Source organism: Scyliorhinus canicula, chromosome 24 (assembly GCF_902713615.1).
Source record: "Scyliorhinus canicula chromosome 24, sScyCan1.1, whole genome shotgun sequence".
Taxonomy (NCBI): domain Eukaryota; kingdom Metazoa; phylum Chordata; class Chondrichthyes; order Carcharhiniformes; family Scyliorhinidae; genus Scyliorhinus; species Scyliorhinus canicula.
Genome location: NC_052169.1, coordinates 1,444,926 through 1,471,576, shown reverse-complemented (window position 1 = coordinate 1,471,576; position 26,651 = coordinate 1,444,926). Strand labels below are relative to the sequence as shown.

The window sequence follows — 26,651 nt, the reverse complement described above, 5'->3', positions numbered from 1 at the left end:
ACTGCACAAGAACATTGTTGCTGCAAAACAGATCCAATGCTTGTTCAAATCTCCCAACCTGAGACACGGGCAAAACTTGATCCAAGTGATTAAGGTATTTCAAAGGCTGCAAGAGAGTCTCAGCCCCATGGTCTACAATGGGTTGTTGGATACAGTGAGTGGGTGTGAGAACCCTGGGAGATGGGACTAGGGTCACGAGGTGATGGGACTGGGTTGACCCAGAGAGACAGGAGTTGGGGACCTGGGAATGCAAAGGCGAGGACCCCGGAAGGTGGAGCTGGGACTATTTGATGTGAAGGTGATGTGATTAACAGAGGAGGCATGATCCTAAAGGGCTGAATGAGCTGTTCTTTTTTTAAGAATGCTTTTGTTATTGTGGCGTTCTTCTCCCCATCACCGTGCTATCCTGCGCAAATAAAGTGTTTCCGCCATTGAGTTAGCACTGATCACCAGTGTGATGAATTTGGAGTAGGGAAGCTCAGTGCGCCATGGGATGTAGTTCTAATTGCTGTGGATTGTTTTCCAGGCGATAATCAAAGAACAGCTGCAGGAGACCCAGGGGATGTGCGAATATGCTGTGTATGTGCAAGGTGAGATGGCAAACAGTTCTCAAAGCAATGCTGGGGCCTTGCAGAATGCTTTTATGTTTTATGAGATTAATCATGTTCTCAAGCGAGTGCAAAAATGGTGGGGGTTGGATGGAGATGTTAGAGAGGGCAGAAAATCTGAGTGCTCTGGATTGCAGTTGGAATGTGTAATTTTTGGTTATATTATTACAGCAGCAATATCCGAGAATGATTTTGATTTCAGTTACGGGTGCCAGCAGCAACGTCACATTGATTGCCCATCCTGTGCAACCAACTTGCTCAACCGCTGTGCAGGCTGTTAACTGAAACATGGTGTAGACTTCAATCTGATGTAGGCCAGACTGGATGGGGTGGGAGCTTGGCTTCCCTGAAGATTATTAATCAATTGGAACTTTGGTAGCCAAGCAGCTGTCGTGGTCATTTCCTGCCGCTGTTAGACCACAAATGACCAGTTTGTTCCCAATCTGCTGTGAGTTACTAGTGCAGCATTGGAGCCACTATGGTTCAATGAAGAGTGCAGGAGGGCATGTCAGCATCAGCACCAGACATACCTAAGAATGAGGTGTCAACCTGGTGAAGTTACAGTTCAGGACTAGTGTGTCAAACAGCATAAGCAGCAAGTAATAGACATAGCAAAGCAATTTAACGATAAATCAGGTAAGTTTGCGGATGATACGGCTGTGGTGGGTCGTATCTCAAACAACGACAAATCAGACTACAGGAGGGAGATAAATCACTCAATTGCGTGGTGTACCGAAAACAACCTCTCTCTAAATGTTGGAAAAACCAAGGAACTGATCATCGACTTCAGGAAGTGTAGCCCCCCCCCCCCCCCCCCGCCGGTCTGCATCAATGGCTCTGAAGTGGAGATGGTCGATAGCTTTAAGTTCCTGGGGGTCGTTCCGGCCTCCCCGAACAGGCGCCGGAATATGGCGACTCGGGGCTTTTCACAGTAACTTCATTGAAGCCTACTTGTGACAATAAGCCATTTTCATTTCATTCATTTCATCACCAACAGTCTGTCCTGGTCCACTCATTAATGCAAAGGTCAAGAAAGCCCAACGACGTCTCTACTTATTACGGAAGCTAAAGAAATTCAGCATGTCTGCATCGACTCTCACAAACTTCTACAGATGTGTGGTAGAGAGCATCCCATCCGGCTGCATCACAGCTTGGCATGGCACCTGCTCGGCCCAAGAACACAAGAAACTGCAGAGTGTGGTGAATTCAGCCCAACGCATCACACAAGCTAACTACCCTCACATTGATTCTGTCTACACCTCCCACTGCCTCAGGAAGGCAGACAGCATTGTCAGAGACCCCCTCCACCCAGGCTTTGCCTTCTTCCAGACCCTTCCGTCAGGCAGAAGGTGCAGAAGTCTGAAGACCCGCACATCCAGACATAGGAACAGCTTCTTCCCCACAGCTACCAGACTCCTCAACGACTCCCCCTCGGACTGATCTGTTCCCTGTAAGAACACTATTCACAACGCCCTGTGCTGCTCTTGTTTGGCCCTTGTTTTGCACTGTAACCAATCACTGTTTGTTGATGCACCACTGTCAATGTACTCTGTCGATTATTCCTTTGTCTACTATGTACGTACTGTGTACATTCCCTTGGCCGCAGAAAAACTTTTCACTGTACTTCGGTACATGTGACAATAAATATCAATCAATCATGCCCCTGCCAGTCTCTTTAAAGAAGGTATTCAATTAGCACTACCTTCCCGCTCTTACCCTAGAACCCTGCAATTTTTCCCTTTTCAAGAACAGTAGAGAATGACTAAAAGGTTAATCGGGAGAAAGAAAGTAGAGTATGAGAGGACGCTAGCTAGAAATGAAAAATCGGATAGCACGAGTTTCTACAGGTATTTAAAAAGGAGAAGAGTCAGTAAAGCGAGTGTTGGTCCTCCAGAGTCAGAATGGGGAGTTAAGAACATAAGAACTAGGAGCAGGAGTAGGCCATCTGGCCCCTCGAGCCTGCTCCACCATTCAATGAGATCATGGCTGATCTTTTGTGGACTCAGCTCCACTTTCCGGCCCGAACACCATAACCCTTAATCCCTTTATTCTTCAAAAAACTATCTATCTTTACCTTAAAAACATTTAATGAAGGAGCCTCAACTGCTTCACTGGGCAAGGAATTCCATAGATTCACAACCCTTTGGGTGAAGAAGTTCCTCCTAAACTCAGTCCTAAATCTACTGCCCCTTATTTTGAGGCTATGCCCCCTAGTTCTGCTTTCACCCGCCAGTGGAAACAACCTGCCCGCATATATCCTATCTATTCCCTTCATAATTTTATATGTTTCTATAAGATCCCCCTCATCCTTCTAAATTCCAACGAGTACAGTCACAGTCTACTCAACCTCTCCTCATAATCCAACCCTTTCAGCTCTGGGATTAACCTAGTGAATCTCCTCTGCATACCCTCCAGTGCCAGTACGTCCTTTCTCAAGTAAGGAGACCATGTAATCAAGTAATCGTATTTAACAAGGAAATGGTGGATGAAACGAATAAATATTTTGCTTCTCTTCACTAGAGAGGAGACAGGAAACATTCCAGTAATATCTATAAATCAGGAGGAGGAAGGAACCGAGGAACTTGATGAAATTACAATCACTAGGGAAGCGGCCCTCAGCAAAGTGATGGAGCTGCGGACTGGCGGGTCTCCAAGCCCCTGTGGACTTGGTGGGTCTTGAGGCCCCTGCAGACTGGTGGGTCTCCATGCCCCTGCGGACTGGGTGGGTCTCCAGGCCCCTGCGGACTGGGTGGGTCTCCAGGCCCCTGCGGACTGGGTGGGTCTCCAGGCCCCTGCGGACTGGGTGGGTCTCCAGGCCCCTGCAAACTATCCAATTCATTGGTACTCTTTAACGGTGTAATTTAAGGGAAGCCTTAGATGTACTGTCCTTAGATTTCCAGAGGGCATTTGATATCGTGCCATATTGTGGAAAATCAAAGTTGTTGGTGTAGGGTAACGTTAACATGGATAGATGTTTCCTGCTGGTTGGCGGAAAGAATGCATAAATGGATCTTTTTCTCATTGGGAGGATGTGATCGGTGGAGTCCCACAGGGGTCTGTGGTGGACCTCAACTCGTTACAATTTATTTCAATGACTCCGATGAGGGGTCAGAAGGCCTGGTAGCTAAAAAGAGAGTTGGATGGTGTGTTGTGAAGAGGATAAAAGGAGGTTACAGTCAGTTATTGATCGTTTGAGCAAGTGGGCAAAAATCTCACAGATGAGAGTATAATGAGGGAATTGTGAAGTTGTTCACTTTGGCAGGAAGAATAAAGAAGCAGAGAACAACTGCGGAATTACGAGGTGCAGCAGGATCTGGTGTGTAACTCATAAATGTGAGAATGCAGTTACAGCAAGTAATTAAGAAAGCTAATGGAATGCTATTGTTTATTACGAGGGGAATTGAACATAGCATGGATGTTGTGCTTCAGTTACATAGGGCATTGGTGAGACCACAACTTGAACACTGGATGCAGTTTGGGTCTCCTTATTTAAGGAAGGATGTAATTGCGTTGAAGGTGGTTCAGAGCAGGTTTACTGGATTGATTCCTGGATGAGCGGGTTGTCTTATGAGAAAACATTTGGGGTAGCAAAAGTGGTTAGCACTGTGGCTTCACAGCTCCAGGGTCCCTGGTTCGATTCGCCGCTGGGTTGCTGTCTGTGCGGAGTCTGCACGTTCTCCCCGTGTCTGCGTGGGTTTCCTCCGGGTGCTCTCGTTTCCTCCCACAGTCCAAAGATGTGCAGGTTAGGTGGATTGGGCATGATCAGTTGCCCTTAGTGATCAAAAAGGTCAGGCGGGGTTATTGGGTTACGGGGATAGGGTGGGAGTGAGGGCTTAAGTGGGTCGTTGCAGACACGATGGGCCGAATGGCCTCCTTCTGCACTGCATGTTCTATGTTCATTAAACAAACTGGGATAAAAGCAAAATACTGCGGATACAGGAAATCTGAAATAAAATAGTTATTTTACGCAAGCTGGCTTTGTTTCCACTGGAGTTTAAAAGAGTGAGGGGGTGACTTGAATGAAATATACAAGATCCTGAAAGGTATTGAGAAGGTGTATGTGGAAAGGATGTTTCCTCCTCTGGGTGGGTCTAGAGCACTGTTTAAAATTAGGGCTCGCCCTTTCGGAAAGAGATGAGAAGAATTTATTTCTCTGAGGGTTTTGCGACTTTGGAACACTCTGCCCCAGAAAGCAGTGGAAGGTGGACCAGAATCACTGAATTGTCACGGGGCAGAAGGAGGCCATTTGGCCCATCGTGTCTGCACCTGCTCTCCAAACGAGCATTGTGCTTCAGTGCCATTCCCCTGCCTTTTCCCTGTACCCCTGCATAGTCAGCCAATATTTTTAAGGTGGCGTTAGATAGATTCTTGTTCGGCAAGGCTACAAAAGGTTATCGGGGATAGATAGGAATGTGAAATTCGAAACACAAACCGATCAACCATGATCTTATTGAATGGTGGAGCAGGTCAAGGGGCTGAGTGGCCCACTTCTGCCCCTATTTTGTATGCTCATATGTTTATAAGTACTGTATTTATTCCTATGTTTATGAACACCCTAGTGATTGTTGCCAGTTGTTCAGATGATAGAAATCCTGCTGTGGAGTTTCAAAGTCACGTTTTGACTCTGTTTCAGCTCTGATATTCCGTTTGGAAGGAAAAATCCAAGAATCTCTTGAGCTCTTTCAGACCTGTGCAATCTTAAACCCTCAGAATGTGGACAACTTGAAACAGGTGGCGCGATCACTGTGAGTGTTTAAAGATCTATGTGGGGAAAGCACTGAATGAACCACGTCTGGTCTGTACATAACAAAGAGGCTGTAAATAATGATTGGGCTACCTATGGTTTAACTTGCAATTTTTACTTGCTGGCTTCCCAAATTCCACCCTACCCGTCTTATCCAGCCCCCTCTCCACGTCCAGCTGTAAAGTCTTCAGCACTTGGACTCCATGCTCTTTCACCTTGCTACCTCGGTCCGCTCTAACATTTAACCATGGTCAATCTCCTAACTTCTTCCTATCACACTGTGGCCTCACGGCACCGAGATCCCAGGTTTGATCCCGGCTCTGGGTCACTGTCCGTGTGTAGTTTGCACATTCCCCCCAATGTTTGCGTGGGTTTCGCCCCCAAAATCCAAAACAAATGTGCAAGCTAGGTGGATTGGCCACGCTAAATTGCCCCTTAATTGGAAAAAATGAATTGGGTACTCTAAATTAAAAAAAAAAAAATCACAGGGTGGCACAGTGGTTAGCACTGCTGTCTCACCGCACTAGGGACCCGGGTTCAGTTCCGACCTTGGGTGACTGTGCGGAGTTTGCACTTTCTCGCCTTGTCTGCCTGGGTTTCCTTTAGTGCTCCCACAGTCCAAAAGATTTTTCGGTTGAGTGTGTTGGCCATCATTGCTCCTTAAGTGTCCAAGGACATGTAGGTTAGGTGGGTTGTGGGGATAGGGCAGGGGACTCAGCCTAGTTAGGGAGCTCTTTTAGAGGGTCGATGCAGACTCGATGGGCCGAATGGCTGTCTCCTGCACTGTAGGGATTCTGTAGTTCTTCTGTGTTTCACTGCCTGGTATGAATTTGGCTTCTGATCCATGCATGTGGATAATACATGAAAGCTACTATAAAAATTTGGTTTGTGACTACAAATTCGGTTTGTCTGGTCCATCCTCTGCGAAAATTAATTTCTGAATATTATGTTCTTTCGTTAGGTTTTTGCTTGGGAAACACAAGGCAGCAACTGAAGTTTACAGTGAAGCTGCAAAATTAAATGAAAAGGATTGGGTATGTTACATCAGCAAAATGGTATTCATCAACTTGTGGAAAAAATGTCATCTGTCCATAATGAGTGAGCCTCCTTCATGATGCTTTGCAAAATTGGTTCAAAGCAGCAGCTGGATTAATTTAACTGCTGGAATAGAAATAATTTTTGTGATTCGTATGTTCCGAGTTATATAACTGTAGGAGAAAGTCTTTTGCCTCCGTTCTTTTCCTTATCGTTTGACCTCTGCTCTCATTGCATCCATTTAGGAGATCAGCCACAATCTGGGTGTCTGCTTCATGCATTTGAAGAATTTTGAAAAGGTAACTTGACATGATTCATACATCTCCGAAAAGTGTTTTTGTCAATTTTTCAGTTTGTGAATCGTTTTGTGCTCATCAAGATGAGTGATGTGAAAACAAGAAACGGAAATTTCCTCTGCAATACTAAAAACAGTGAGGGTGGAAGATAAAAAATGGGGTTCAAGTAAAGTTCATCAACAGTATCTCTGGTGTTCTCAAACACTCCCAGGACAGGTACAACACGGGGTTAGATACAGAGGGTTTTTCGAGGAGGTCACAAAGATGATTGGTGCATGGTAGGGCAGTAGATGTTGTCTATATGGACTTCAGTAAGGCCTTTGACAAGGTCTCTCATGGCAGATTGCTACAAAAGGTGAAGTCACATGGGATCAGGGGTGAGCTGGCAAGATGGATACAGAACTGGCTAGGTCATAGAAGGCCGAGAGTAGCAATGGAAGGGTGCTGCTTTTCTGATTGGAGTGCTGTGACTAGTGGTGTTCCGCAGGGATCAGTGCTGGGACCTTTGCTGTTCGTAGTCCATATAAATGATTTGGAGGAAAATGTAACTGGTCTGATTAGTAAGTTTGCAGATACACAAAGGTTGGTGGAATTGCGGATAGCGATGAGGACCGTCAGAGGATACAGCAGGATTTAGATCATTTGGAGACTTGGGCGGAGAGATGGCGGATGGAGTTTAAATCGGCCAAATGTAAGGTAAAGCATTTTGGACGGTCAATGCAGGTAGGGAAGATACAGTGAATGGTAGAACCTTCAAGAGTATTGACAGTCCGAGAGATCTAGGTGTATAGGTCGACAGGTCACTGAAAGGGGCAACACAGGTGGAGAAGGAGTCAAGAAGGCATACGGCATGCTTGCCTTCATTGGCCGGGGCATTGAGTATAAAAATTGGCAAGTCGTGTTGCAGCTGTATAGAACCTTAGTTAGGCCACATTTGGAGTATAGTGTTCAATTCTGGTCACCACACTACCAGAAGGATGTGGAGGCTTTAGAGAGGGCGCAGAAGAGATTTACCAGGATGTTGTCTGATCTGGAGGTCATTAGCTATGAAGAGAGGTTGAATAAACCCGGTTTGTTCGCACTGGAGCGACAGAAGTTGAGGGGCGACCTGATAAAGGTCTACAAAATTATGAGGGGCATAGACAGAGTGGATAGTCAGAGGCTTTTCTCCAGGGTAGAGGTCCCTCAGAGTAAAGCTCCCTCTACACTGTCTCCATCAAACACTCCCAGGACAGGTACAGCACGGGGTTAGATACTGAGTAAAGCTCCCTCTACACTGTCCCCATCAAACACTCCCAGACAGGTATAGCACGAGGTTAGATACAAAGTAAAGCTCCCTCTACACTGTCTCCATCAAACACTCCCAGGACAGGTACAGCACGGGGTTACATACAGAGTAAAGCTCCCTCTACACTGTCCCCGTCAAACACTCCCAGGACAGGTAGAGCACGGGGTTAGATACAGAGTAAAGCTCCCTCTACACTGTCCCCATCAAACACTCCCAGGACAGGTACAGCACGGGGTTAGATACAGAGTAAAGCTCCCTCTGCACTGTCCCCATCAAACACTCCCAGAACAGGTACAGCACGGGGTAGATACAGAGTAAAGCTCTCTCTACACTGTCCCCATCAAACACTCCCAGGACAGGTACAGCACGGGGTTAGATACAGAGTAAAGCTCCCTCTACACTGTCCCCATCAAACACTCTACCTCATGGCGCTGAGGACCCAGGTTCGATCCCGGCTCTGGGTTACTGTCCGTGTGGAGTTTGCACATTCTCCCCGTGTCTGACCGCCACAACCCAAAGATATACAATGTAGGTGGATTGGCCACAATAAATTGTCCCTTAGTTGGAAAAAAAAACATTGGAACTAATTAAGTTAATTCAGGAATTAAATCAGCAAAACATTTTCATTAAAAGTATTGGAACAAAGGGCAGCACGGTGGCGCAGTGGTTAGCCCTGCTGCCTCAAGGCGCCGAGGTCCCAGGTTCGATCCCGGCTCTGGGTCACTGTCCGTGTGGCGTTTGCACATTCTCCCCGTGTTTGCGTGGGTCTCACCCCCACAACCCAAAGATGTACAGGGAAGATGGATTGGCCAAGTTAAATTGCCCCTTAATTGGAAAATATGAATTGGGTACTCTAAATTTATTTTTTAAAACGTATTGGAACATTTCCCAAAAGGCTGTGGACACTGTCAGTCACTTTCAAAACTATAATCGGTAGATTGTTGTCAGAGAAGTGTATAAGGGATATGGAAGTTGAGGTATACATCAGTCATGTTCCAATTGGTAGGGAAACGGGCTTGAGGGATTGAATGCCCTCGTATTGCGACGTTCTGAGAAAATGTTTCTTTTCCTCTCTCCTCCCCACCCTCTCCTGGCTTCAACCATTAATCAAGCTAACAATAGCCGCACAGATAGAAACCCAGGGGTAAGTTCCTGTGCGTCATGTCCTTCTCTCTTTGCCCTTGTTCAGCCATCGGTCTTTGATTGGGACTGACTGCTTCCCATCGATTGAGAGAGCTGATCAAATGGGTGTATGCATTAAAACGAGACTCGCAGTCTGGGGGTTGAACTGCTGGTGTTTTTTCGGTTTAATCCCAGTTGTTAGAATTTTCCAGTGATAATTACCATGAAAATATCCCCTGAGGTATATTTGCTCCTTCAATCCTGGCTTCTTGTGCATCTCTGATTTTAAATGGCGGCCTTGATTTCTGCTGCTGAAGCCCTTCACTCTGGGATCCCTCCCTCGGTCTCTGCCCTCCGATTAAGAAGCTACTAAAAACTCACCTCTTTGACCAAACTTTCTATCCAAATATTGTGTCAAATTTTGATCTGTAATGTTTCTGTGGGATATACTGGCATGAAAACTATGAATACAAGCTGTTAGTATTGTCCATGCCGTAGCTCAGAAATTAGCTCATTTAAAGAGAATCAAATCGACTAGAGATTGAGTTAATTTATGGACTACGCTGCCACCTAGAGCAAGAAGAAGAAACTGTGTGAAGATGGATTAGAGGTGAACAGGCTTTCGAGCTGGATGGGAAGGAGATGAATGATCTGATATTGACCTGTGTGAGTTGCTGAGTCAGAAAAGCTGCTGATTTTACATTATTAATATCTCAGGTTTTGGACTGTGGCCAAGCCAGTGCTATGTATAGCACAACCAGCTGGCCTGTGTTACAGATGGAGGGTCTACACAGAATCCATGTTCAGTACTGGATGGGAAAATGATTAGCAAACATGAGATTTGTTTGTTTGGGCCAAAGTACTAATGAAGCAGCAAGGTGGGGTGCTCACAGTTTAGTTATCGGGGATCCAGTTATAATGTACGTTAAGTCAAGGAGAAGTCAGAGGATGTCATCGTGAAACATCTGCAACCCGAAGTACTGTTTTCAGCTTTTATCATCAGCGCATAAGAGGAAGACATAAGCTCTGGGTGTGACATATGGAAGAGTCATAGGGCTGATCCAGGAAAGGAATGCATCACGGGTGAGCCTGGGAAGCTGTGGCTCGGTGGAATGTGTTTTGTGTTGGAGCGTTAGTATCCCAGTGCATGCTATCAAAACTGATGTAAAAGTAATGACACAGTTCAATAAGGTCATAAGAAAAGCAAGAAAGGAATGGGGTTCATTTCTGGAGGGTAGAATTGAAAATTAGAGAGGCTATGCTGAACTTGAATTGCACGATAGTTAGACCAGACTTGAAATACTGTGTATGGTTCCTGTTTCCATATTATAAAAAGTATATAGAGGCTGTGGGGAAGGTGTAAAAACAATTCATAAAGGTGATACCTGAACCATGAGGTATTTATTGGAAAATGTTGAAAAGGCTGTGGCTCATTTCTCTAGTAAAGAGAATGAGGGGCTCATGTTTAGGGGCTGGTTTAGCTCACTTGGCTAAATCGCTGGCTTTTAAAGCAGACCAAGCAGGCCAGCAGCACGGTTCAATTCCCGTACCAGCCTCCCCGGACAGGCGCCGGAATGTGGCGACTAGGGGCTTTTCACAGTAACTTCATTGAAGCCTTCTCGTGACAATAAAGCGATTTTCATTTTCATTTTTCATGAGGGGTGACCCTGATGCAATTCTTTAAGATTAGGAGATAATTTGATAGACCAGGTTTAGAGAAGCTGTTTCCATTTGTAGAGAGAATGAAACTCGGGGGCTATAAATATAAGATAGTTACTTCCAAATCCAAAAAGGAATTCATGAAAAACATCATTACCCAGAGAGTGGTGGGAATGTGAAACATTTGTCTTCTTTATTCTATTATGGGATGTGGGCTTCGCTAGCAGGACAGCACCTGTTACTCTTGAACTGAGTGTCTCGCTCGGCCATTCCAGAGGGCAGTTGAAGAGTCGACCATATTGCTGTGGGTCTGGTGTCACGTGACTGGGTAAGGGCGGCGGATTTCCTTTCCTAAACAACACTATTGAACCAGATCGAGTTTTTACAGCAATCAATGGTGAGACTAGCTTTATAGAATCATAGAATTTAATCCAGAATTTATTACTAGATTAATTCTCATGATGGGATTTGAATCCCTATCCTCCCACCATTAGCCTGGGTCTCGGGCCTAGAGTGTTAAATCAATACTTCTCATCGGTCTTCACTCAGAAGAAGGAGGACTTAGCGACAGAATTCAGGAAATGGGACCTTGAGCAGTTTGCCATAGGAATGAGGAGGTATTGGAGGCTTTGACAGCCTTAAAAATAGACCAATCCCCAGGCCTAGATGAATTGCATCCCAGGCTGCTGTGGGAGGCGAGGCAGGAAATTGCAAGGGCTCTGACGCAAGTTTTTAATTCCTCTCTGGCCACGGGGAAAGTGCCAGAAGGTAGTGGAGGACAGCTATTGTTGTTCCACTTTTCCAAGAAGGGTGATGGAGATAAACCAGGGGATTCCAGACCAGTGAATCTCGTCAGTAGGAGGCAAACTATTGGAGATAATTCTGAAGGCGAGAATTAATTTCCACTTGGAAAGGCATGGGTTAATTAGGGACAGTCAGCATGGCTTTGATAAAGGAAGGTCATGACAAATACATTTAGTAGAATTATTTGATAAAGTAACCGAGTGTGTGGATGAAGGAAGTGCAGTTGATGTAGTTTATATGGATTTAGCAAAGCTTTGACGAGGTCCCACATGGGAGATTGACTGAGATGGTTGAAACACATGGAATTCATGGAAACTTGTTCGAGATGGATCGGAAACTGGCTTAGCAATAGAACACAAAGGGTGGTTGTAGTAGGCTGTTTGAGTAACTGGAGGTCGGTGTCCAGCAGCATACCACAGGGATCAGTGCTGGTTCCCTTATTGTTTGTTTTATATATATATAAATGATATAGACAAGAATGTGGGGGGTTGATAAGTTTGCAGACGACACCAAGATTGGAAGGGTGGTTAACAATGAAGAAGTGAGCCATAGGTTACAGGAAGATATAGATGGGCTGGTCAGGTGGAAAGAACAGTGGCAGATGATATTTAACCCTGATACGTGTGAGGTGATGTACTTTGGAAGAAGAAACAGGACAAGGGAGTATGTAATTAATGGCAGGACACTGGGAAGCTCAGAGGAACAGATGGATCTTGGGGTATTTGTTCACAGATCCCTGAAGGCAGCAGAGTAGGTTAATAGGGTCGTTCAGAAGGCATACAAGATACTTGCCTTTATCAGTCATGACATAGATCAGAAGAGCAAGGAGGTTGAGAGGCAGGAGATTCCCAGGGGATTTGAGAAAATATTTTGTCACTCCGAGGGTGGTGAGAATGTGGAAGGCACGGCCTGGGAAGGTAGTGGAGGCTGGAAACCTCACAACCTTTACAAAGCACTTGGATGAACACCTGCAATACCCTCACATTCAAGGATGTGAGACAGGTGCTGGTAAGTGGGAGTAGCGCGCGATTAGGGGTAGTTATTGTCGGTGCAGACTCGATGGGCTGAAGGGCCTTTTCTAAGATGTATGATTCTATGACTCAATGACTATAAGTCAGTGACACCATCACTACCCCACCATCTCTCTAACTTGCTACCATGTGGAGTAGTTGAGGTGAATAACGTGGATACATTTAAGTGAAAGCTAGATAAACACACAAGGGAGAAAGGAGTAGAAAGGTATGGGGTAGGGGTGAGATCAGAGGGATAGGGGGAGGGTTGTGTGCAGGATAAACACCAGCATGGACCATGCCATTGGCAAATGGCCTGTTTCTGTGCTGTAGTTTCCATGTATCTATTTTAACCCAAATAATTGAACCTAGATTATATCAGAGTGTTTGTGACAATTTCTGTTTGCTTCCAGGCTAAGGAATATCTGTCCTGTGCTTTACAAACTAGCCGACATGACCTGACTTTCATCGTGCTCGGAAAACTTCACCTACTGGAGGGAAATACACAAAAGGCAATTGAAACTTATAAGAGGGCAGTGGAGTGAGTATTGTACTCTATACTCAAGTCAAATAAAAGTGTAAGGAATGGTGATGATGACATACAGACCATTATCCACACTATCATTGACATTTATTCAGAGTATTTTAAGTAAAGAAGCAGTCAAAAGCAAAGTAAGTAGAAACAGTGGATACCGTAGAAATGAGGGAAAGATCCTGTCAAGGAGTGAGTTCTGAGGAGGTTCGAAGGATTTGGAGAGAAGCAGCAAGGTGGCAACATGAGTGTAGACAGTGGTTCCCAAAAGGGTGCTATGATGTGGAGATGCTGACGTTGGACTGGGGTGAGCACAGTAAGAAGTCTTACAACACCAGGTTAAAGTCCAACAGGTTTGTTTTAGGGTGCTGACAGTGTGGGGGAGCAGTAACAGGGTGCTGACAGTGTGGGGGAGCAGTACACAGGGTGCTGACAGTGTGGGGGAGCAGTACACAGGGTGCTGACAGTGTGGGGAGCAGAACACAGGGTGCTGACAGTGTGGGGGAGCAGTACACTCAGTGCTGACAGTGTGGGGAGCAGAACACAGGGTGCTGACAGTGTGGGGGTGCAGTACACTCAGTGCTGACAGTGCGGGGAGCAGTACACAGGGTGCAGACAGTGTGGGGAGCAGTACACAGGGTGCTGACAGTGTGGGGGAGCAGTACACAGGGTGCTGACAGTGTGGGGGAGCAGTACACAGGGTGCTGACAGTGTGGGGGAGCAGTACACAGGGTGCTGACAGTGTGGGGGAGCAGTACACTCAGTGCTGACAGTGTGGGGAGCAGTACACTCAGTGCTGACAGTGTGGGGAGCAGTACACTCAGTGCTGACAGTGTGGGGTGCAGTACACTCAGTGCTGACAGTGTGGGGGTGCAGTACACGGTGCTGACAGTGTGGGGGTGCAGTACACAGGGTGCTGACAGTGTGGGGAGCAGTACACTCAGTGCTGACAGTGTGGGGAGCAGTACACAGGGTGCAGACAGTGTGGGGGAGCAGTACACAGGGTGCTGACAGTGTGGGGGAGCAGTACACAGGGTGCTGACAGTGTGGGGGAGCAGTAACAGGGTGCTGACAGTGTGGGGGAGCAGTACACAGGATGCTGACAGTGTGGGGTGCAGTACACAGGGTGCTGACAGTGTGGGGGAGCAGTACACAGGGTGCTGACAGTGTGGGGGAGCAGTAACAGGGTGCAGACAGTGTAGGGTGCAGTACACAGGGTGCTGACAGTGTGGGGAGCAGTACACAGGGTGCTGACAGTGTGGGGTGCAGTACACAGGGTGCTGACAGTGTGGGGTGCAGTACTCAGGATGCTGACAGTGTGGGGGAGCAGTACACAGGGTGCTGACAGTGTGGGGGTGCAGTACACAGGGTGCTGACAGTGTGGGGGAGCAGTAACAGGATGCTGAAAGTGTGGGGGAGCAGTACGAAGGGTGCAGACAGTGTGGGGAGCAGTACACAGGGTGCTGACAGTGTGGGGGAGCAGTACACAGGGTGCTGACAGTGTGGGGAGCAGTAACAGGGTGCTGACAGTGCGGGGGAGCAGTACACAGGGTGCTGACAGTGTGGGGGAGCAGTACACAGGGTGCTGACAGTGTGGGGGAGCAGTACACAGGATGCTGACAGTGTGGGGGAGCAGTACACAGGGTGCTGACAGTGTGGGGGAGCAGTACACAGGGTGCTGACAGTGTGGGGGAGCAGTACACAGGATGCTGACAGTGTGGGGGGGCAGTACACAGGGTGCTGACAGTGTGGGGGAGCAGTACACAGGGTGCTGACAGTGTGGGGGAGCAGTACACAGGGTGCTAACAGTGCGGGGGAGCAGTACACAGGGTGCTGACAGTGTGGGGGAGCAGTAACAGGATGCTGACAGTGTGGGGGTGCAGTACACAGGGTGCTGACAGTGTGGGGAGCAGTACACAGGGTGCTGACAGTGCGGGGGAGCAGTACACAGGATGCTGACAGTGTGGGGAGCAGTACACAGGGTGCTGACAGTGTGGGGGAGCAGTACACAGGGTGCTGACAGTGTGGGGGTGCAGTACACAGGGTGTTGACAGTGTGGGGGTGCAGTACACAGGGTGCTGACAGTGTGGGGGTGCAGTACACAGGGTGCTGACAGTGTGGGGGTGCAGTACACAGGGCGCTGACAGTGTGGGGGAGCAGTACACAGGGTGCTGACAGTGTGGGGGTGCAGTACACAGGGTGCTGACAGTGTGGGGGTGCAGTACACAGGGTGCTGACAGTGTGGGGAGCAGTACACAGGGTGCTGACAGTGTGGGGTGCAGTACACAGGGCGCTGACAGTGTGGGGGAGCAGTACACTCAGTGCTGACAGTGTGGGGAGCAGTACACAGGGTGCTGACAGTGTAGGGTGCAGTACACAGGGTGCTGACAGTGTGGGGGAGCAGTACACAGGGTGCTGACAGTGTGGGGGAGCAGTAACAGGATGCTGACAGTGTGGGGAGCAGTACACAGGGTGCTGACAGTGTGGGGGAGCAGTACACAGGGTGCTGACAGTGTGGGGGAGCAGTACACAGGGTGCAGACAGTGTGGGGGAGCAGTACACAGGATGCTGACAGTGTGGGGGAGCAGTACACAGTGTGCTGACAGTGTGGGGAGCAGTACACAGGGTGCTGACAGTGCGGGGAGCAGTACACAGGGTGCTGACAGTGTGGGGGAGCAGTACACAGGGTGCTGACAGTGTGGGGAGCAGTACACAGGGTGCTGACAGTGTGGGGGAGCAGTACACAGGGTGCTGACAGTGTGGGGGAGCAGTACACAGGGTGCAGACAGTGTGGGGGAGCAGTACACAGGGTGCTGACAGTGTGGGGGAGCAGTACACAGGGTGCTGACAGTGTGGGGAGCAGTACACAGGATGCTGACAGTGCGGGGAGCAGTACACAGGGTGCTGACAGTGTGGGGAGCAGTAACAGGATGCTGACAGTGTGGGGGAGCAGTACACAGGGTGCTGACAGTGTGGGGGAGCAGTACACAGGGTGCTGACAGTGTGTGGGTGCAGTACACAGGATGCTGACAGTGTGGGGGAGCAGTACACAGGGTGCTGACAGTGTGGGGGAGCAGTACACAGGGTGCTGACAGTGTGTGGGTGCAGTACACAGGATGCTGACAGTGTGGGGAGCAGTACACAGGATGCTGACAGTGCGGGGGAGCTGTACACAGGATGCTGACAGTGTGGGGGAGCAGTACACAGGGTGCTGACAGTGTGGGGGAGCAGTACACAGGATGCTGACAGTGTGGGGGAGCAGTACACAGGGTGCTGACAGTGTGGGGGAGCAGTAACAGGATGCTGACAGTGTGGGGGTGCAGTACACAGGGTGCTGACAGTGCGGGGGAGCAGTACACAGGGTGCTGACAGTGTGGGGAGCAGTAACAGGATGCTGACAGTGTGGGGAGCAGTACACAGGGTGCTGACAGTGTGGGGGAGCAGTACACAGGGTGCTGACAGTGTGGGGGTGCAGTACACAGGGTGTTGACAGTGTGGGGGTGCAGTACACAGGGTGCTGACAGTGTGGGGGTGCAGTACACAGGGTGCTGACAGTGTGGGGGTGCAGTACACAGGGCGCTGACAGTGTGGGGGAGCAGTACACAGGGTGCTGACAGTGTGGGGGTGCAGTACACAGGGTGCTGACAGTGTGGGGGTTCAGTACACAGGGCGCTGACAGTGTGGGGGAGCAGTACACAGGGTGCTGACAGTGTGGGGGTGCAGTACACAGGGTGCTGACAGTGTGGGGTGCAGTACACAGGGTGCTGACAGTGTGGGGAGCAGTACACAGGGTGCTGACAGTGTAGGGTGCAGTACACAGGGTGCTGACAGTGTGGGGGAGCAGTACACTCAGTGCTGACAGTGTGGGGGAGCAGTACACAGGGTGCTGACTGTGTGGGGGTGGAGTACACAGGGTGCTGACAGTGTGGGGGAGCAGTTCACAGGGTGCTGACTGTGTGGGGGTGCAGTACACAGGGTGCTGACAGTGCGGGGGAGCAGTACACAGGGTGCTGACAGTGGGGAGCAGTACACAGGGTGCAGACAGTGCGGGGGAGCAGTACACAGGGTGCTGACAGTGTGGGGAGCAGTACACAGGGTGCTGACAGTGTGGGGGAGCAGTACACAGGGTGCTGACAGTGTAGGGGTGCAGTACACAGGGTGCTGACAGTGTGGGGAGCAGTACACAGGGTGCTGACAGTGTGGGGGAGCAGTACACTCAGTGCTGACAGTGTGGGGGTGCAGTACACAGGATGCTGACAGTGTGGGGAGCAGTACACAGGGTGCTGACAGTGTGGGGGAGCAGTACACAGGGTGCTGACAGTGTGGGGGAGCAGTACACTCAGTGCTGACAGTGTGGGGGTGCAGTACACAGGATGCTGACACTGTGGGGAGCAGTACACAGGGTGCTGACAGTGTGGGGAGCAGTACACAGGGTGCTGACAGTGTGGGGGTGCAGTACACAGGGTGCTGACAGTGTGGGGGTGCAGTACACAGGGTGCTGACAGTGTAGGGTGCAGTACACAGGGTGCTGACAGTGTGGGGGAGCAGTACACAGGGTGCTGACTGTGTGGGGGTGCAGTACACAGGATGCTGACAGTGTGGGGGAGCAGTACACAGGGTGCTGACAGTGTGGGGGAGCAGTAACAGGATGCTGACAGTGTGGGGGAGCAGTACACAGGGTGCTGACTGTGTGGGGGTGCAGTACACAGGGTGCTGACAGTGCGGGGGAGCAGTACACAGGGTGCAGACAGTGTGGGGAGCAGTACACAGGATGCTGACAGTGTGGGGAGCAGTACACAGGGTGCTGACAGTGCGGGGGAGCAGTAACAGGATGCTGACAGTGTAGGGTGCAGCACACAGGGTGCTGACTGTGTGGGGGAGCAGTGCACAAGGTGCTGACAGTGTGGGGGTGCAGTACTCAGGATGCTGACAGTGTGGGGGTGCAGTACACAGGGTGCTGACAGTGTGGGGGAGCAGTACACAGGGTGCTGACAGTGTGGGGGAGCAGTACACAGGGTGCTGACAGTGTGGGGGTGCAGTACACAGGGCGCTGACAGTGTGGGGGAGCAGTACACTCAGTGCTGACAGTGTGGGGAGCAGTACACAGGGTGCTGACAGTGTGGGGAGCAGTACACAGGGTGCTGACAGTGTGGGGGAGCAGTACACAGGGTGCTGACAGTGTGGGGGAGCAGTACACTCAGTGCTGACAGTGTGGGGAGCAGTACACAGGGTGCTGACAGTGTGGGGGAGCAGTACACAGGGTGCTGACAGTGTGGGGGAGCAGTACACAGGGTGCTGACAGTGTGGGGGAGCAGTACACTCAGTGCTGACAGTGTGGGGAGCAGTACACAGGGTGCTGACAGTGTGGGGAGCAGTACACAGGGTGCTGACAGTGTGGGGGAGCAGTACACAGGGTGCAGACAGTGTGGGGGAGCAGTACACAGGGTGCTGACAGTGTGGGGAGCAGTACACAGGATGCTGACAGTGTGGGGGTGCAGTACACAGGGTGCTGACAGTGTGGGGGTGCAGTACACAGGGTGCTGACAGTGTGGGGGAGCAGTACACAGGATGCTGACTGTGCCGAGAGCTCTACACATAATAAATTGGAGGAATCAATCATTTATATTTTACTGAAAGCTCCAAACCACGGAGATAAATTATTTATCTCAAAGCATCGTATTGAGAAAGCGCCCTGAGCATTTGTTTATTTCTTGTAGGTTTTCTCCTGAAAACGCAGAGCTTCTGACTACACTGGGGTTACTGTATTTGCAGGTAATGTTTCAACTTGAGTGACAAACTGGGTCCTGTACAGAACCGCTGTGTAATGGAACGGGAAGATGGTTCAAACTCTTTTTCCTGTAAATAGCAGGTCTTTGTGTGTGCACGTTTGGCGTGGTCTTTCTTTTAATTCTTTCACGGGATATGGTGGCCGTCGCTGGCTAGCCGTTATTTATTGCCCTTGTCTAATTGCCACCTTCTTGAATTGCTGCAATCCCTGTGGTGTAGGTACACCCACGGTGCTAATAGGAAGGGAGTTCCGCAATATTGACCAAGCAACAGCGAAGGAATGGTGATCTAGTTCCAACTCGGGGTGCTGCATGGTTTGGAGGGGAAGTTGCGGGTGGTTGTGTTCCCATGTGCCTGTTGCCCTTGTCCTAGGTGGTAGAAATCACAGGTTTGGAAGGCTCTATTGAAGAGGCCTTGATGAGTTACTGCAGTGCATCTTGTAGATGGTACACACGGCTGCTTCTGTGCCTTGGTGGTGGAGGGTTTCCCATTTTTAGGTATGCCTGGTGTTGCTCCTGACATGTCCTCCTGCCCTCTTCATTGAACCAGGATTGATCCCCTAGCCTGGTGGTAATGGTAGAGTGGGGGATATGCCAGGCTATGAGGTTACAGATTGTGACTGATGCCCACAGCACTTCATGGATGCCTAGTTTTGAGTTAGTAGCTCTGTTTGAAATCTATTCCATTTAGCACGGTGGTTGTGCCACACAACAGTGTTGAGGATTTCTTCAATGTGAAGACCGATACTGTCATGGACACAGATGCATCTGGTAGATTGGTGAGGATGAGGTCAAGTAGGTTTCATCCTCTTGTTTCCCTCACCACTTGCTACAGTTCCAATCTATCAGTTATGTCCTTTTTGGACTTGGCCAGTAGTGGTGCTACTGAGCCACTCTTGGTGATGGACATTGAAGTTACCACTCAGCGCCTCCATGGTTCCAACTGGCGTTCCGCATGGAGGAGTACTGACTGATCAGCTGAGGGGGAATGGTAGGTGGTAACCAGAGGAGGTTTCCATGCCACGTTTGACCTGACAACATTAAAAAAAAAAATTTAGAGCATCCAATTCATGCAGCAAAACTGGCGCCGCACATAGACCGATTCAGCGACCATTGAGGGGCTAGCACTGGCGCCACATGGAACACAATCGATTCCAATGAGAAAAGGTGCCGGATTTGGCAGGTCCGTGATTGACACTTGGGGAGGCTGACAAGCTGCAGCCGCAGATACACATTACACTCCCCACCAACAAGGTGGCACTGGTTGTGCTCGAGCACGCCCATACAGCTGATGGATCGGCTGGGGCCAGAGGGCACCAAGGGGGGTAGCATGGGGAACACCTATATGACCTATGGCCCTAAGTTCATAGTGAGCTGTCAGCGGCATGCGCAGGTGCATGGCTGCCTTGAAAGCCGCAGCAATGGTGTTCGTGCCCATCCACCCTGACCCCACAGCCCACCTCCTGGCCACCCCCGCTACAGGCCCCGGCCCTGGCAGAAGCCCCCAGGCCAGCGGCACAACTGTCAGCAAACTGTGGCGATGTTGGACGCTTTCCGTACCCCCTCGCTCTCCCCTCAGCAGCCATGGCGCTCATCATGATTTCTAAAAGCACAAGTGAACTTCGCCATCGGGAATTCGGAGGCCCTGGAGAATACTGGGTCAGGCCCACTAGTGATATGTCAACAGTATTTACTGCACATGCGGAGTGGAACGCATTGACGCCGCTGTTGAGTGTGTTTACACAGAGCACACTGTGTGTGTCCTCTCCCAGTGTGTTCACAGTGTGCACTGTGTGTCCCCTTCCAGTGTGTTTACACAGAGCACACTGTCCTCGTCCAGTGTGTTTACACAGTGCACACTGTGTTTCCTATTCCAGTGTCTTCATACAGAGCACACAGTGTGTCCTATTCCAGTGTCTTCATACAGAGCACACTGTGTCCTCTTCCAGTGTGTTTACACAGAGTACACTGTCCTCTTCCAGTGTGTTTACACAGAGTACACTGTCCTCTTCCAGTGTGTTTACACAGAGCACACGGTGCCCTCTCCCAGTGTGTTCACACAGTGCACACTGTGTGTGCCCTCTCCCAGTGTGTTTACACAGTGCACAGTGTCCTCTCCCAGTGTGTTTACACAGTGCACACGGTGCCCTCTCCCAGTGTGTTTACACAGTGCACACTGTGTCCTCTCCCAGTGTGTTTACACAGTGCACACTGTGTCCTCTCCCAGTGTGTTTACACAGTGCACACTGTGTCCTCTCCCAGTGTGTTTACACAGTGCACACTGTGTCCTCTTCCAGTGTGTTTACACAGTGCACACTGTGTCCTCTCCCAGTGTGTTTACACAGAGCACAGTGTTCTCTCCCAGTGTGTTCACACAGAGAACACTGTGTCCTCTCCCAGTGTGTTTACACAGAGAACACTGTGTCCTCTTCCAGTGTGTTTACACAGAGAACACTGTGTCCTCTTCCAGTGTGTTTACACAGTGCACACTGTGTGTGTCCTCTTCCAGTGTGTTTACACAGAGCGCACTGTGTCCTCTCCCAGTGTTTACACAGTGCACACTGTGTGTGTCCTCTTCCAGTGTGTTTACACAGAGCGCACTGTGTCCTCTCCCAGTGTGTTTACACAGTGCACACTGTGTGTGTCCTCTTCCAGTGTGTTTACACAGAGCACACTCCTCTTCCAGTGTGTTTACACAGAGCGCACTGTGTCCTCTCTCAGTGTGTTTACACAGAGCACACTGTGTCCTCTCCCAGTGTGTTTACACAGTGCACACTGTGTGTGTCCTCTTCCAGTGTGTTCACACAGTGCACACTGTGTCCTCTCTCAGTGTGTTCACACAGAGCACACTGTGTCCTCTTCCAGTGTGTTTACACAGAGAACACTGTGTCCTCTTCCAGTGTGTTTACACAGTGCACACTGTCCTCTCCCAGTGTGTTTACACAGAGCGCACTGTGTCCTCTTCCAGTGTGTTCACACAGTGCACACTGTGTCCTCTCCCAGTGTGTTCACACAGAGCACACTGTGTCCTCTTCCAGTGTGTTTACACAGAGCACACTGTGTCCTCTCTCAGTGTGTTTACACAGAGAACACTGTGTCCTCTTCCAGTGTGTTTACACAGAGCACACTGTGTCCTCTCCCAGTGTGTTTACACAGAGCACACTGTGTCCTCTCCCAGTGTGTTCACACAGAGCACACTGTGTCCTCTCTCAGTGTGTTTACACAGAGAACACTGTGTCCTCTTCCAGTGTGTTTACACAGTGCACACTGTGTCCTCTCTCAGTGTGTTCACACAGAGCACACTGTGTCCTCTTCCAGTGTGTTTACACAGAGAACACTGTGTCCTCTCCCAGTGTGTTTACACAGAGAACACTGTGTCCTCTCCCAGTGTGTTTACACAGAGAACACTGTGTCCTCTTCCAATGTGTTTACACAGTGCACACTGTGTCCTCTCCCAGTGTGTTTACACAGTGCACACTGTGTGTGTCCTCTTCCAGTGTGTTTACACAGAGCGCACTGTGTCCTCTTCCAGTGTGTTTACACAGAGCACACTGTGTCCTCTCCCAGTGTGTTTACACAGAGCACACTGTGTCCTCTCCCAGTGTGTTTACACAGAGCACACTGTGTCCTCTCCCAGTGTGTTTACACAGTGCACACTGTGTGTGTCCTCTTCCAGTGTGTTTACACAGAGCACTCTGTGTCCTCTCCCAGTGTGTTTACACAGAGCACACTGTGTCCTCTCCCAGTGTGTTTACACAGTGCACACTGTGTGTGTCCTCTTCCAGTGTGTTTACACAGAGCACACTGTGTCCTCTCCCAGTGTGTTTACAGAGTGCACACTGTGTCCTCTTCCAGTGTGTTTACACAGTGCTCACTGTGTCCTCTCCCAGTGTGTTCACACAGAGCACACTGTGTCCTCTCCCAGTGTGTTCACACAGAGCACACTGTGTCCTCTTCCAGTGTGTTTACACAGTGCTCACTGTGCCCTCTCCCAGTGTGTTTACACAGTGCACACTGTCCTCTCCCAGTGTGTTTACACAGTGCTCACTGTGTCCTCTCCCAGTGTGTTCACACAGAGCACACTGTGTCCTCTCCCAGTGTGTTTACACAGTGCACACTGTGCCCTCTGCCAGTGTGTTTACACAGAGAACACTGTGTCCTCTTCCAGTGTGTTTACACAGAGAACACTGTGTCCTCTTCCAGTGTGTTTACACAGAGCACACTGTGTCCTCTCCCAGTGTGTTTACACAGTGCACACTGTGTCCTCTTCCAGTGTGTTTACACAGAGCACACTGTGTCCTCTCCCAGTGTGTTTACACAGAGCACACTGTGTCCTCTTCCAGTGTGTTCACACTGTGCTCACTGTGTCCTCTTCCAGTGTGTTCACACTGTGCTCACTGTGTCCTCTCCCAGTGTGTTTACACAGAGCACACTGTGTCCTCTTCCAGTGTGTTCACACTGTGCTCACTGTGTCCTCTCCCAGTGTGTTTACACAGAGCACACTGTGTCCTCTTCCAGTGTGTTTACACAGTGCACACTGTGTCCTCTCCCAGTGTGTTTACAGAGTGCGCACTGTGTCCTCTCCCAGTGTGTTTACACAGTGCACACTGTGTCCTCTCCCAGTGTGTTCACACAGTGCACACTGTGTCCTCTCCCAGTGTGTTTACACAGTGCACACTGTGTGTGTCCTCTCCCAGTGTGTTTACACAGTGCACACTGTGTCCTCTCCCAGTGTGTTCACACAGTGCACACTGTGTGTGTCCTCTCCCAGTGTGTTCACACAGAGCACACTGTGTCCTCTCCCAGTGTGTTTACACAGTGCACACTGTGTCCTCTCCCAGTGTGTTTACACAGTGCACACTGTGCCCTCTGCCAGTGTGTTTACACAGAGCACACTGTGTCCTCTTCCAGTGTGTTTACACAGAGCACACTGTGTGTGCCCTCTCCCAGTGTGTTTACACAGTGCACACTGTGTCCTCTTCCAGTGTGTTTACACAGAGCACACTGTGTCCTCTCCCAGTGTGTTTACACAGTGCACAATGTGCCCTCTGCCAGTGTGTTTACACAGAGCACACTGTGTGTTTCCTCTTCCAGTGTGTTTACACAGTGCACAATGTGCCCTCTGCCAGTGTGTTTACACAGAGCACACTGTGTCCTCTTCCAGTGTGTTTACACAGTGCACACTGTGTGTTTCCTCTTCCAGTGTGTTTACACAGTGCACAGTGTCCTCTTCAGTGTGTTTACACAGAGCACACTGTGTCCTCTTCCAGTGTGTTTACACAGTGCACACTGTGTGTGCCCTCTCCCAGTGTGTTTACACAGTGCACACTGTGTCCTCTCCCAGTGTGTTCACACAGAGCACACTGTGCCCTCTCCCAGTGTGTTTACACAGAGCACACTGTGTCCTCTCCCAGTGTGTTTACAGAGTGCACACTGTGTCCTCTTCCAATGTGTTTACACAGAGCACACTGTGTCCTCTTCCAGTGTGTACACACTGTGTGTGACTCCGCACTGTGGATGCGATTTTGCCCTGCTGGAAAACCCCTGATCTGAAATGGAGAATGTTTTGTTCTGATGATTTCAGTCGTCTCTCTGCTGTTTCTGTTGTCAGCTGGACACTGTTATTGACATTATCACATTTTCTGTTTTTATACATTATATAATTAACACTTTCTGTACAAAGTGGCAACTAACAATGCCATGTGTTTACAGCTTGGAATGTATCAGAAAGCCTTTGAACATCTCGGAAACGCACTCACCTATAACCCCAACAATTACAAGGTACGGACTCTAACCTGTTTGGGTAGAAGCTACGGTTCAAGCATTTAATAACTTCTAATTTAATTATTCAAAAGGTGTGTTTGCTTAACCATATTATCATGATTGGTTAGTGTTCAAATATCCTATACTAAATCAGAAAACATGCTTATTCAGCAAGGCAAGGATTGTTCAGCATCCGGGGTCAAAGATCTGAGAGCTGTATTCAAATTATTGGTGAATTCACTTATGTTGGGACCGCGGGGTCTGTGGGACTGGAATTGACCGTGCACTCGCCCAGGGTCTCGTAACATTACAGATTTGCTCTCAATTAAACACTTCAAGGTGATTGTTTCCTGTTTGCTTGTGATATTTAAGGCTGGAATGTATAGTAAGCGATGGTGTTAGATTCTCATTATTTAATGAGGTGTATTTATTGCTGTTTTTGTTTTTGCTCAGGCTATACTGGCTGCAGGCAGTATGATGCAGACTCACAGTGACTTTGATGTTGCTCTGAGTAAGTACAGAATAGCAGCACATGCTGTACCCGAGAGCCCGCCCCTGTGGAACAATATTGGAATGTGCTTCTTTGGAAAGAAGAAATATGTAGCAGTGAGTACAACGAGGAGCTTCTGTGCAAAGTCCCAACCAGTTACTGTGCTGCTCTCATAACCAATAGGGTTTGGTTTTGTGATAATAAGTCTGTGAGTGGGAGCCCGAATGTTGCTACCTAAGCTTGCTGTGATGGTGGTCCTGTAGATAGGCCATAATCTGTCCTCTCTGTCCCTTGATTGGATCAGAACAGGCTGTTGAACCGCTCAGATCCGCTCATGTACCCAGCACGTTTTCTGCAGCGCACAGGCTCCAGTTATCCTCTCTACCCACTGCCAATCAGCATGAAGCGTACCTTGCCGATTGAAATCTGTTCATGTCAGCAGAGTAGGAACTCAGTACAGAGGGCTCTTGGTACCCAGCGTACTGCCATCAACCCCTCTACAATGGCAGCTTCCTCAGAGCAAAGGACCTACTGTGTGTCCGACTACCTGGGCGGCTAAATTACACAGTTGCCTTCATCAAAGACCAAATCCAACCTGTCTTACCCTTCCGGAAACAGCTGACATTCAGTCAATCAGGAGCCCTAGCAAAACTGGAGTCAATGGGAATCCGGGGCAAACTCTCCGCTCGTTGGAGTCGTACCCGACACAAAGGAAGATGGTTGTGGTGGTTGGAGGTCAATCATCTCAACTCTAGGACATCACTGCAGGAGTTCTTCCGGGTAGTGTCCGATAGAACATAGAAAAATACAGCACAGAACAGGCCCTTCGGCCCACGATGTTGTGTCGAACTGTTGTCCTATCATAGAATTTACAGTGCAGAAGGAGGCCATTCGGCCCATCGAGTCTGCACCGGCTCTTGGAAAGAGCACCATACCCAAGGTCAACACCTCCACCCTATCCCCATAACCCAGTAACCCCACACAACACTAAGGGCAATTTTGGACACTAAGGGCAATTTATCATGGCCAATCCACCTAACCTGCACATCTTTGGACTGTGGGAGGAAACCGGAGCACCCGGAGGAAGCCCACGCACACACGGGGAGGATGTGCAGACTCTGCACAGATAGTGACCCAAGCCGGAATCGAACCTGGGACCCTGGAGCTGTGAAGCAGTTGTGCTATCCACAATGCTACCATGCTGCCCAATCATCTTCAGCTGCTTCATACATGACCCTCCTTCCAACAGAAGATCAGATGTGGGGATGTTCACTGATGATTGCACAATGTTCAGCACCATTCACAATTCCTTAGTCACTGAAGCATGCTATGTCCAAATGCAGCAAGACCTGGACAATATCCAGGCTTGGGCTGACAAGTGACAAGTTACATTTGTGCCTCAGAAGTGTCAGACATTGACCATCTCCAACATCACCCCTTGACATTCAATACCATTACCATCACTGAATCCCCCACTATCAACATCCTGGGGGTTACCATTGATCAGAAACTGA

At 49.4% G+C, this 26,651-nt stretch overlaps 1 protein-coding gene across 8 annotated transcripts in view; it reads left to right on the top strand.

Annotated features, from left to right (window-relative positions):
• Positions 1 to 26,651, top strand: part of bbs4 (Bardet-Biedl syndrome 4) — a 52,763-nt gene that overhangs the window by 11,789 nt on the left and 14,323 nt on the right. For all 8 annotated transcript variants that reach the window (XM_038784370.1, XM_038784368.1, XM_038784374.1 and 5 more), the window contains 8 exons: positions 527 to 590; positions 5,242 to 5,353; positions 6,314 to 6,386; positions 6,633 to 6,686; positions 12,980 to 13,107; positions 18,816 to 18,870; positions 24,597 to 24,665; positions 25,101 to 25,253. In XM_038784370.1, coding sequence (XP_038640298.1) covers positions 527 to 590; positions 5,242 to 5,353; positions 6,314 to 6,386; positions 6,633 to 6,686; positions 12,980 to 13,107; positions 18,816 to 18,870; positions 24,597 to 24,665; positions 25,101 to 25,253 — 708 coding nt within the window. The remainder of the gene's footprint in view (positions 1 to 526; positions 591 to 5,241; positions 5,354 to 6,313; positions 6,387 to 6,632; positions 6,687 to 12,979; positions 13,108 to 18,815; positions 18,871 to 24,596; positions 24,666 to 25,100; positions 25,254 to 26,651) is intronic.